This window comes from Centrocercus urophasianus, unplaced genomic scaffold (assembly GCF_019232065.1).
Source record: "Centrocercus urophasianus isolate 14NV4802_14NV808 unplaced genomic scaffold, USGS_Curo_1.0 seq_40, whole genome shotgun sequence".
NCBI lineage: Eukaryota > Metazoa > Chordata > Aves > Galliformes > Phasianidae > Centrocercus > Centrocercus urophasianus.
This window is the reverse complement of record NW_024884978.1, coordinates 1988265-2000692: the sequence shown is the minus strand read 5'-3', so window position 1 is coordinate 2000692 and position 12428 is coordinate 1988265. Positions and strand designations below refer to the sequence as shown.

The window sequence follows — 12428 nt, the reverse complement described above, 5'->3', positions numbered from 1 at the left end:
TTTTTTTCCCCTTCCCAGAGAGGAGCCTCCCAGGATCCCCCGCTGACTCGAGCGAGCGGCACGCAGCTCCCGGAGCCTCCCGCAGCCCCGCTCCGGAGCCATGAGCAGCGCCGTGCTCCTCGCCCACCTCCCGGACCCCGGCAGCAGCTTCAGGGAGGACGCGCCCCGACCCCCGGTGCCGGGGGAGGAGGGAGAGGCACCGCCATGCCCGCAGCCCCACAGCTCCTTTCTCGCCAAAAGCCAAAGCTTCACGGCCATGCCGGTGCCCGCTGCCCCGCGGAGGAATGAGAACGGGCTGGGGGAGCCGGAGGGCAGCGCATCCCCCGATTCCCCGCTGGCCCGTTGGACCAAATCCCTGCACTCCTTGTTGGGAGATCAAGATGGTGCCTATCTCTTTCGGACCTTCTTGGAAAGGGAAAAATGCGTGGATACCTTAGACTTCTGGTTTGCCTGCAATGGCTTCAGGCAGATGGACCTTAAGGATACCAAAACTTCAAGAGTAGCCAAAGCTATCTACAAAAGGTACATCGAGAACAACAGCATTGTCTCCAAGCAGCTCAAGCCTGCTACCAAGACCTACATAAGGGATAGCATCAAGAAGCAGCAGATAGATTCCATCATGTTTGATCAGGCACAGACTGAGATCCAGACTGTGATGGAGGAAAATGCGTACCAGATGTTTTTAACTTCTGATATATACCTCGAATACGTACGGAGCGGAGGAGAGAACCCCGCTTACATGAGCAGCAATGGGCTGGGGAGCTTAAAAGTTGTCTGTGGCTATCTGCCGACCTTGAACGAGGAGGAGGAATGGAGCTGCGCCGACTTCAAAAGCAAAATGCTGCCTTCAGTGGTTGGGCTGTCCAGCAAAACGCTGAGGGTTACGGCGAGCGTCAGAGCAACCGAGACATTGGAGAATGGGTACAGGTAAGGGGAGCTGGGAAACGGGCTGTGCTGGGATCTGGGGCTGCGTGTGGGGGAGGTGGTGGGGCTCAGGGGGATTTGGGGGCGTTGGGTTTTGGGGGTTTTTTTGGGGGGGGGGGGTTTTTTTGGTTTTTTTTTTTTTTTTTTTTGCTCCCTCTGCGGATGGAAAAGAAGAGGCTGTGCTCTTCGGCCCCATTGGCTCTTTCGGTTCGTATAGATCAAAAACTTCATAGCAACTATGTCCTCCGGACACGCGTTAATTATTGGTTCGACTTTCAAACCTATTAAGCGCAGTGGTGGAGAGGATCATAGAGGCACATGAATAATGTAACCTGCCAGCTCCCCGACTTCCCCATCAGCCAGGGCTTAACTTTGCTGGTTATGTGGGAAGCAATTGTGTGGTCGTGGAGCAGGAAACATACGAGCTCATTACACCCAACTGTGCAACTCGCAGAAAATCATCTTTTTGTTTTGGCTGTGTGATACGGAGCCTCTCTCGTTGCGTTGTGGTTGGCGTCGTGTCAGAGCCATTTGGGGTGGCTTTGGGCCAATGTATACAGAAGGATACTTAAAACGAAGTAGTTAAGGTCATAGGGGAAGCCCAGGTGTAGGGGAATAGCACACCTGGGTGCTGTCCTGCTGCGTGGTCCAAGCTGGGCCAAAGCTGTGGCTGTCTGATGGCACTGGAGGGGACGTGGCCTGTGCTGGGGGTGGTAGAGCCTTTGGCTGGGGGCACTCTGCCCGCCGACCCCTCTGGTGTGTTGGTGATGGTGAGGAGAGGGACAGCCCTCTGCGAGCGAAGGGGGATGGGAAGGAGGCTCAGATGAGCGAATGATGAGTTGTATAATCCCCTGAAAATGTATTCTTTCCTCTCCCCACCCTTGCCATAAGCGTGGTTCGCTGAATCAGGGTTGAGAGGAGAGGGCTCTGCTGGCAGATGTGCGCTCCTGTCTGCGGGATGGGGAGTTTGGGTTTAGCTCTGGTAAGTGCCTGACATCTCGGTTAGGGGAATTTGGAGTGCTGTCTGTGATTCATGGACATCAAAGGGCACGGCAGCGCAGCGGGGGAGGCAGTGCCGGAACGCTCCTCCTGCCCTGCGCCGAGCTGCCCGCTGTGGGGCTGTGCGGTGCCAGGCAGTCCGTAGGGCTCAGCCTCCTGCGTGCTGCGGGGTGATGCCGTTTGGTTTGGTATCTCTGCCCCTGCTGGAGGCAGAGAAGAGGTGATGGCCACCGGAGCGGTGCAGGATGGGGGGGGAAAACGCGTCTCATCCCGCTGTGGTTGTGCTGGGAGGCTGCTTAGGATGGGAGCTCTGGCTGGCAGCTGTGTGCGGGACTTGGGGTTTGGGGCTCTTCATCTCATGCCTCAGTGTTGCTGTCTGACAGTCTGCTGTTCTCCAGAGCCTGCTGTGACCTGCTGCCCTCTGCTTGCTTTCCAGGAGAGGATGTTGGGTGCTTTCATCTTGCAGGCTTTGTTGGTGTTTGGGGCTGGGGGGGCTCAGTGTGGTGTCCTACCAGAGCTGCAGGCCCTGCTGAAGCCCACATGCTCCAGGTCCACAAGAGCTCTTGCACAGCTGTGGCTGCTTCTCTGATTAGCACTTGTGGGCTTTTTCTGTTTTTTCCTTCTTTTTGTTGGTCCCAGGATGAATGCAGCTTGCTCCTCACATGTCAGATCTGCCCTCCTAGGACGTTAGGTGGTGTGCTGTGCTTTGATCACCTCCTGTTAAATTTCCAGGAGCTTTTGCTCTCCATGGGGCCAAGAGATCTCACAGCAAAGAGAGAGAGGTCAAGCTGCGATGCTTCTCGGTCCCTCCCTGAGCTGCCCATTTGCAGAGCCACTTTTGTGTGTGTGTTTTAAGAGCATGTGGATGGGTTATCTCTCATCACTCAGCATTTAGGAAGGCGCTCAGGATTGGAGCTGAAGCTCCCACAAAGTCTTTCCTGGTGAGTGGCCAAACCACACCTCCCTCCTCATACGTGCAATGGAATCAAAGAATTCCTGCCCTGGACCCAGCGTGCTTTTGGAAGTGCTGTGCAGGCTCTTCCCACTTGGGTCTCAGTGGGACTGTAAGAGCAGAGCAGCACGGGGCTGAGTGCACCTGATCCAAGATTTGGGGCCAGGAGGCACCTGGAAATCCCAAGGCACGGAGTTGTGGCCAAAGCCGTGGCACTCTGCAGGAAGCGTGTGGCTGAGCCTTCATCCCCAGCATCAGCACTGCTGAGCGTGCTGGACCTGGCCCCATTGTCTAGGAATCCCAGCCATTATTTATATGCCCTTCTGAGTTTATCACACATCAGTCTGTGTGCACAGAGCCGCTCTCCTCTCCTGCCTTGTCAGTGCCACTGAAGTGGTGTTGGGAGCACGGTGGGCTCATCTGCCTCCCATTAGCCCTGCATTCATCAGCAGTGCTGGCTCCGAGGCTTCCTGCCCTTTGAACGCCGCGCCGGTGGAGCTGTTGTGTGCAAAGTTATTGGAACTGAGTTTGGCTTCAATTATCAAAGTAAATGATGCCATTGTAAAGTTATGCTCGAAGCAGTGTTCTACAATTAGAGTATGGAAGCTGTGATTAACATAGTTTTCTTAAAATATGTTTCTCCCCCCCCATGTTTGTACATTTTTTCTTTTTGCCTTTAAGCTTGTGAGTGCCCTATGATGTTTGTCCCAAGAAGGTACTTAATGAGGTTCAGTTCTGCCTCCAAATGCTCCTGGTAGATTTTCTTTTCTCTCTGTGGTTTGAAGTGCTGGAGTGCTCTTATTTTGAAAAAGCACAGTTTGGCAATAAAAAAAACACACTTGCAATGGCCCTCTGGTAGTAGGAGATGCAACCAGGAGCCCCTGGAATCATAACGGCCCTGATCTCTGATACACCATGGCCTAACAGGGCAGAGAGAGTTGCATGCTGTGTGTCGTTGCATCCAGATAAGAATAGTCTGAGAAACATCAAGTGTTCTCCTTAAAGCTCCAAAGCAACTGCTGCCTGACAGCTGGAGAGCTGCACGTGGAGCTGGGGCTGCATTGGAGCCCACTGCTTCCACAGCAGTTCCAGCCCCTGCAGGCAGTGTGGTGCAGCTGGGGGCAGTTCCTGCAGCCAGGTGGTCATGTGAAAATAAAACAATTAATTAAAAAAAAAAGGAATGTGGAAAATGAGCAGGGGCTGTTGTGCTTGAAGTTTGTGGAGTGAGGGCTTGCTTTAAAGATAGGTGAACTTTGGGGGTTTTTCATCAGTGAGGCTTTGGTGGGGGAAGTGGTGCTGCAGACTGGGGAAGAGGAGTGAGTTCTGGCTTCACTTTCTCTAATTATATCTTTCCGAACACCGTTTGGACACACCTCCTCACCCTGCTCTGTGTTCATAAGCAGCTGCTGCCTCCACCCCCAGCACAGCCTCTCTAGCAATCTGCTGGGAGAGCGCAGGAATGTGGCCCTCCTGGGGCAGCTGGGGAGGGCTGTGCGCCTGGACCCCAGTGCATCCTGATCCAGGACCCTGGAGCATCCCACGCCACTGAGCCCTGTGGTCCTCCTGTGTGCTCTTAAGACCCGTGATGGTTTCAAATCAGAGTTAGGAAAGAGCTGCATCCCTTGCACAATCCCCTGGAAGCCCACCAAGGACCCACGCAGTGTCACAGGGACTTCATATCCCTCTGAATCACAGCAGAAGGCTGCATGCGTTTAGCAAACTCCTTTGTAGTAATAGTGGGATAACTTAGCTTTCACCCACATGTGGAATTAATTTATCTTTGAAGATTTAACTTCTTTCCTGTGGCATTCCTCACTATCTCATTTTTTTGCAGCTATATGTTTTCTAACATCTTGATCTCCCCATCAGCAGTGCCTTGGCCTCCCTTGGAAAGGAATGCGGCCCTGGCTGGGCTGAGTACCTGCAGCAGCCCCAGCCCTGCACCTCATACCAGAGAGGCCCAGCTTCTCCCCTTCTTTTTTTTTTTTTTTTTTCCCCCTTTTTTTTTTTTTTTCTTTTTTTTTTTTTTTAAATAACTTTTTTTTTTTCTCCCTTCTTTTTTCTTGCTTTGTTTTTAATCCAAGCTCTGTAAAAAGCCCCTGTTTCCCCATGCTGCAAGGGAGGGGTGCGCAGCAGTGGGGCAGCTGCTGCCCCCTATTAGGGTCGCTCTGTTGCATCCCACCGCTCCCCCCAGCCCTGCCGTGGGGGTGGGGACCTTGAAAGCCCATTAAAAAACCTGCCGAGCCTGCTGGCACATTCCTTAGGCCCCCAAGTCCTGGGTAAGTGGCCCTAATTATTAAAATCAGCAGTCCTTATCAGATGACAAGGCCCTTTGCTTTGATATACAAACGCAGAAGCTTAACAACCCCATCTTCCCTCTCAGGGGAACAAAATGTGCACCTTAACACACAGCTTTCAAACCTCCCTGCATAATCCCCTTATCGCTTGCCAAGATAGGGGATTGATCCCAGCTGAGTTGGAGGTTCCCTGCTCAGTGACCCCATCGCAGCTCCCAGCATTGCCTGCGGATGGTGGGGACGGCTCAGCCATCCAGGCTGGGCTCAGGTTTTGCTTCTTCAGATGAAGCTGTTCCCTTCCAGCTGCCACCTGCAGCTGCTCCTGCCCTCGTGCCTTCCTCCTGCCTCACCCAGCCCGAAGCACAAGAAATCCCATGCTGTTCAGTGAGGAGGTTCACCCTGAAGATGAGGCTTTGTGGTGCCAGGAAGGTGGCACCTCTCTCTGGGGGGCCTGGAACAGCAGGTTGCAGCCGTGATGTGTGGGGGTGCTGCTTAGCAATGCCAGGCAGTTCTCTTGGTTCAGATACACAGATACCATAACTTCTCTCAAAGGTGCCTTGCCTCTTCTCTTTGGAGTAGGTTTAAGCATTTATGAGCTGGTCCTCAGTAGGACTCAAGCTATGAACTTCTTTATCCGCTGCTTGCTGGTGGCAGAGCTCCTGCTGGCTTCAGCAGTACGGCACCAGGCTCTTAGGACCAAGGTTCTAAAGGTATCAAAATGCCCTGGGGCACCTCCTGGGGTTTGCTGAGCTGTGTGTCCTTTGCCAATAGCCACATCTTTAATGTTGGGCTGTTGGGCAGCATGGTTTAGACAGCATGCCCTGCTCGTGGCCTTGTTGCTGGCAGGGAGCTGGTGTGAGCAGTGGGTGGTTGGTGCTTCTCAAGGGATGAACTGGGTTCCCACAAGGAGAGTGCTGGAGTTAAGCTCATGTGCTGTGCTCCAGCCCAAGCCTGGCTGATAACTGGGTTCTTGTTTGCTTATCTCTAGGTCCTTCAAGAGGAATGATCCCGTTAACCCCTACCACGTGAGTTCTGGCTATGTCTTCGCCCCAGCAACCAGCGCCAACGACAGTGAAATATCCAGTGATGCCCTGACAGATGACTCCATGTCGATGACAGACAGCAGTGTGTAAGTACCCCGTGCTGGCCGGGTCCTCTTTGGGGTGCTCCATCTCCAATTGGCTGTACTGATGCTCTGCAGGTAGCTGTGGGCCCAGCCAAACCCAGAGGGCAGCCAGGCCTGGTGGCCTCGTTCTGTGTGCCGTTGCCGTAGGTGTCGGATGGAAGGAGGTGATGAACCCCTCTGTTGGCACTTTGCAGCTGAGCAAACGTGTTTTCCCCTATGCTAATAGTACTGCCTGACTAACCCAAGGAGCAATCTCCCTGTGCCTTTTGTCTTAAGGCCAGGCTTCCTTAACTAGTTATCAGTCATCAAAGAGGAGGAGATTACTTCCTGTAGGAAGCACTTTCTGTAATTAAGGTTCATCGGTAATGTCAGAATGTACATTAATAGGGCCAGTGACCTGAAGGGGCAAATAGCTGCTCAGCTGGTGTGGCTGGGGCAGCCTTCAAAGAACCTTTTGAACGGGACTGCCTGGATCAGGTCTGAATGTGTTAGGAGCACAGGGAGGAGATGGTTTTGTGGCAGGATCTGTTTTTTCCTCCTCACCACTGAGCAGTGTGCAGAGTTTGAGTGTTCTCCCACAGTTTTCCTTCCCCAGCAGAAGAGAAACGGTGTTTTTGTGTCTGGAGGTAGGGGAGTCAGCAGGACTCACATAGTGCTCTGAAGGACCACTTTTCTTCTGCTGGTTAGGAGGCAGATGTTTCTGTTTGTGTTCCATGATCCTCACTTAAATGCAGATCCTCCAGAAACAGCCTGTCAGATAACAGTGCTGTGTTCCAGGTCTGCATCCTCAGAGCTGAACCTTCCCCTGTGCCTATCGGATGTGGCAGTGATTCCTGTGTACTCGGAGAGATTTGCATGCTGTTTTTTCAGTTGACAGTGCTGCATGATGATGCACAATGGAAAACAGGATTTACCAAAAATCCTTGATGCGTAAACAAAAGCTTTTTATTTGGCTTTTTTTTTTTCTTAATACACAAGTGTGTTTTGAACTGATATTACGGAAAAAAATAGTTTGTTGTCCCACCAGATTCCCTTATTGAACAATATTGGCATTAAATAAAAGAGCTGAATCATAGGGTGACTTCTTTATTTCTTCTTACTGGCTCTGGTTGTATGTGATCATGTGTCAACAGAGCATTCATTGGGTTAGTCATTTCTGGACCAGTGTAGGGTCACTTGGGATTCACAGGGCTAGGATTATACCCTCTCTTCACAGCAATGCCAATTGTAGGCCTTATACAGATGAGAGCACTGAGTGAGAAATAAAGTGCATGGTGGATGAAAGGCTTAACTGAATCGCTTTCAGCCCATTGTTAGTCCAGGGGAGCTTAGCGGGGATAAGAGGGTAGCAGCCCGCTTTGAAATTTCCTTGAACAAGTGAATAGGAGCTCCCCATAAAGCAGCGCATGAAAGGAGCCTGCCTGTTTTTTCCTGCCATAACAATGGCCCGTGCAGGCTGTGAGAGTTTGGGGAAGCTTGGCTGATTAAACTGCCCGCAGCTCCAGGTTGGGGGGCGGCTGGGGGCTTGGAGCGCGCATCCGCTGCGGTGCTGCTCCATCCGGGGATGGCACGGCCACGCCAGGGTGGTTGCATGGTGGAGGTGGGAGCTGTGAGTTGGTGCTTGAGGAGGCACGGCTGAAGTTGAGGCTGACGGGCAAGTTTCTTTATGGAGAGCTTGGAGGTTGGCAGGAGGAGCTTTGGGGTGAGCCGGCACCGACGGAGCCCCGCGGTGCTGTGCTGTGCTGGGAGCTCTGCTGCGCCTCGACGGGGGCCCTGGTTTTGTTCTGTGTCATCAGTGAGAATGCAAATGAGTTCTTTCGGCTCGTATTGGTATCAAGTGGAGAGGAAAAACTTGTTCTGGAAAAGTCTGTCAGACGTTGCTGCAGAAGTCAGGTTTGTCCAAATGAATCTCAACATGAACTGTGCTGGACTTAGGAGAGAGGGCTCCCAGCAGCACACAGGCGGCCTTGGTGCTCTGTGCTGGAGCAGCCTGTGTGTGTTTTGTAATGGCCACAAAGCATCATGCAAATTTCTATTTCCATTTCTTGATTGGTGGGGGAGAGGAAAGGGGATTTTTTTTTTTTATTTGCTTATATCTTATTTATGGATTTACTTTGGACACAGGGGAATGCTGCTGAGCAAACTTCAAATATTACCTTATCTTACAAACCAGGCTTTTGATGTTGGCAAGATCAGAGGCTTGTTTCAGAGCCGTTGCCAAATGAAGATGGGAGTGAATGCATATGCGCATGAGTCTGATATTTCAAAGCAGCAGTAAAACTACATTCAGGTTAGGTCAGGCACATCTGAGTCAAAAGGCTAAGATAATTGGCTCAGCTTAAATGGCAGCTGACTGGATAGAAGACTTCAAGCTAGTGTTTCCCCCAGAAACAGATTGGCCTAGCCCCAGCCTGGTTAGCTGAGGTGTTTATAATTAAACTTTGCTATTAGTGCCTAAACCTTGCAGTTCTTCAGCCTACAGCTTTTAATGGCCAAGAAAGTGAGCACGAAAGTTTGCTGCTGGGGTGCAGGGAGAGGTTGCATCGAGGGGAGCACTTTTTCACTTGGGTTGACCCTAAGCCTATGCTCTGTGCTGGAACCTCTGACCAAGCACATTTTCATTTTAAAGGCTTTCTCCTCATCATGGTTGGGGTCTATTTCAGCATCAGGGGTTTGTGCCCCACAGTATCTCCTGCTGTAGTGAGCCTGGCTCCACTCCGTCCATCTGTCCCTGCTGCAGGGGGTGACCATGCTTCGTTCAGCTCCTCCTCCCTTCTCACCCAGTATTGTCCATTTTCCTCCCAGTCACACTGGCTATGAAAGTCCCCCCCCTCATTCTGCAGGCTGGCTTTCCTGAGCAGTACTGCTGCCTTGTCATCGCAGTGAAATACGTGTTTTTTTTCTTTAATTCTGCACTTTGTTACAAGTTGTAAAGCTCTTCTGACAAGGCAGGGCTGTAAAAGCAGGGAGCAGGAGGGTTGATCTGGGCTCTGCAGCCAGAGGAGGTTTAGGAGGAAGGAGTGGCCTTCATAGTGACCTGAACAAGGGCAAATCTTAAATCAAGAGAGGAGCTGTGCTCTTGGGTCAGCTTCTGCAAGACGTTGCTTTTCCTTTTCAAGCCACATCGCCTGGCTTGGCTGCAAGGACAGCATAAGTCAGTTGCTCCTGTTCTGTTGCTTGTCCCGGGGCATCCTGCTGGGCAGGGATGGTCCCAAAGCATGGGGACACCCTGCAGGGATGGCTGATGGCCACGGTGTTACTCTGGGGACAGCATCTCTCTTGCAGGCTGGAGCAGGTGGGAGCTACCCACACCCTCTGCTCATGTCCTTGTGTGCCCCATGCTGAGTGCAGCCCTTGTGCCCCCTCCCTGCTGCTCCCCATCTGGCCTCTTGGACTGCTGCTGGTAGAAGACACCTCTTCTTGCATTGATTGTTAACAGAATTTGGCCTCTATATATGGATGCATGGCTTGTGTGCATGATGGCGTTTTTACTTACCTTTAGAATGTCTGTTTCACTCCTTACTTCCTAAAGTGATGCTTTTCCCTAAAAGACCCTAATCTCAGTGAAGCTGCACTGAGCATATGTCTCCCTGAAAGTGCAGATGATTTGTCCTTCACTCAGGATTTGCTCTCTGTCATTCCTCCAGCCCCATGCAGGTACTTCAGGTGTCCTTCAGGACACTTGAGGGCCACCAATGGCCATGGTTCACTGCTTCCCTGCAAAGCACTCTGCAGCCCTGTGTCGTGCAGTGGGGACAGTGAGCTCCTGTATGTCATACACGTCCATGGGCTGCATCTGGAAGCAACAGCATCTTGGCTGATGATCACCTTGAGGCACTGGGAACTGTTACAGTCCCAGCATGCTCTCTGTCATTATCAGTATATTTCCAAGTTTATGGGGATGGGATTGCTCTGCTCTTTCACTCTGGGTTTTGCAGCTTAGTTTCGCTCATTAAAACAGTCACTTATTATTAATAGTGACTGAAAGCTTGGCTCTGGTCTTCCCAGAGGCCTGAAGCAGCGCGCTTCAAACTGTGAGCAGGAGGTGACATGGGTGACACTGTGCCACCTCGGCTTTTTGGAGCTATTTTCTCTGCTCAGCAGATGAGTAAGGTGTGGGGGCAGACGGATGAAAGGGACTGGACCAGAGATCAAAGTTTCTCAGCAAGTCTGAGAGAAGGGGTGGAATCAGACATTCAGGACTTCCAGGCACGCTCTTCCTGTTGTCCCCGCTCTCTATGGAAGGCTCTTTAATCCCAATGGGGTAGTTTTTTTTGCATGGCCAGGTGAGAACAGCCCGCATAGTCTTGAGCCAGCGTTGCAGTGTGCCGTTATTACTGGATCTCTTCTCTTGGGTTCTTGGCAAGGGGCTGGCATGGCTAACAGGAACAGCGTTGTGCCTGAAGTTGGAGGCCCACATTTGCTTGTCCCTTGCTGTGCCTACCCTCAGGGCAGGAGGACTGTGTCAGAGCTCAAGCAGGGCCCTAGGGATAGGGAGCAGTTTTTTGATGGCCATTCATCATCAGCTCCTTCCTTCTTGACTCCATAAGTGCCAGTGTCCTATAGGATGTTTCTGAGCAGGAAGAAAGTTGTGATCTCAGAGAGCTTAAATAAGTGGAGAAAAATGCAATGAAGCCGAAGGGCAAAAGCAGAAAGCTGTCAATGGAAGGGCCATTCTATAAGATGTCCCATGAGTAAAGCTAATGGGATCTTCTGGGCGTCTTCTCACATAGAGTTGCCTTCAGCTTGCTTTTTAGCTTTTACTTAATTACTGCTCATCCATGTGGATGGTGACGGGCCCCTCCCAAGCCGCCAGATGTTGGAGGCTTATCCTGGCTCCAGGTGACATCTAGAGTGCTCGAGATGTCTGAGAACGTGGGCCTGCAGCATGCTTGGGTTATTTTGGAGGTGATGGAGAACTGGTTTGGGTAGAGCACAAGGTGGCTGTGTGGAGCTGTGTGTGACTGATCTGTGCCTCCCTCTGGATGGGGAGCCCCAGCTGACAGTGACCTCTTTTCCATGTGCAGAGATGGGATCCCCCCGTACAGAATTGGGAGCAAGAAGCAGCTCCAGAGAGAGATGCATCGCAGCGTCAAGGCCAACGGTCAAGTTTCGCTACCTCATTTTCCGGTAAGTTCAGGTGGGAGCTGCAGGGTCTGGGTTGGAGTCAGGACATTTTGTGGGGGGATGGAGCAGGGGAGAAGCGATTCCGTCCTTACGCAGTGCCTGAGCTTTCCTGAAAAGCTGCTGGGTGCCAAGTGGGAGCCACGTGCCCTGAGCATCCTTGCAGAAACCCACGTAGTCATGTCTGGTCTTTCCTTGAAGGCCAAGTGCTGATTAGGGCTCATTGATGACCCTAAATTTGGCATCCTGGCTTAATTCAAGCAGGGATGCTCAGGTTAGGTCCAGCAGAGCCTTTCTTGGCTGCAGGTGCAGCAGCCAGGCACAGCCTTGACACCTCTGTGCCACACAGAGTGACTTCACCTCATGCACATCATTACCCTCAGCCTTCAAAGCCCACTGTTTGTAAGCTGGCAGGAAGCAGGCTCTCCCAAAAGAGAAACATTTGCAGCAAATATGTGCCTCCAGAACTCTCGCTGCTGTACTTTGAGGGGATCCAGTTTGTGGAGTAGCCTTGCTCTTGAAAATTAACTCACTGACTTGCTAATTCTGTTGACTTGCAGACTCCTGATTCCTGCAGTGAATAAACTGTTTACACAGACAAGTATAAACTCATCTTGTCTTGAGATTAATATGCTAAAATTCCTCTTTCTGCTGTCTTAAGCAGCAAGAAATCATAGATGATGTTTCTGGGGGGGGGGTGGTTTATGTGGCTTTTCTTTTTGGTATTTTTTTCCCTTCTTCCATAAAGAAAGTTCTATAGCCTGAGCTTGTAAATTAGATTATTTTGTCCCAGGGCGTGCAAATCGACTTTCTCTGTAAGGCAGTGCTTTGATCAGGGACTGAATAGAGCCAGCTTGTGTAAGAGTGACAATTTCCAGCAGAGTGGCCTTTTTCTACCCTCACATCATTTCTGGAGCTAAGTGGTTGCCGGAGAGAGGCCCCACCTCATCTGGTGGTTAGGATGTGAAAGAGTTGGCAGTTCAGCTTTCTGCTTTCAAAAAAAAAA

The 12428-nt window shown here is 51.5% G+C and overlaps 1 protein-coding gene across 2 annotated transcripts in view; it reads left to right on the top strand.

Annotated features, from left to right (window-relative positions):
• The first annotated feature begins 67 nt into the window (after nt 1-67).
• AXIN2 (axin 2) overlaps nt 68-12428 on the top strand; it is a 22918-nt gene continuing 10557 nt past the window's right edge. For both annotated transcript variants that reach the window (XM_042833022.1, XM_042833020.1), the window contains exons 1-3: nt 68-927; nt 6161-6301; nt 11326-11428. In XM_042833022.1, coding sequence (XP_042688956.1) covers nt 101-927; nt 6161-6301; nt 11326-11428 — 1071 coding nt within the window. In that variant the 5' untranslated portion in view covers nt 68-100. The remainder of the gene's footprint in view (nt 928-6160; nt 6302-11325; nt 11429-12428) is intronic.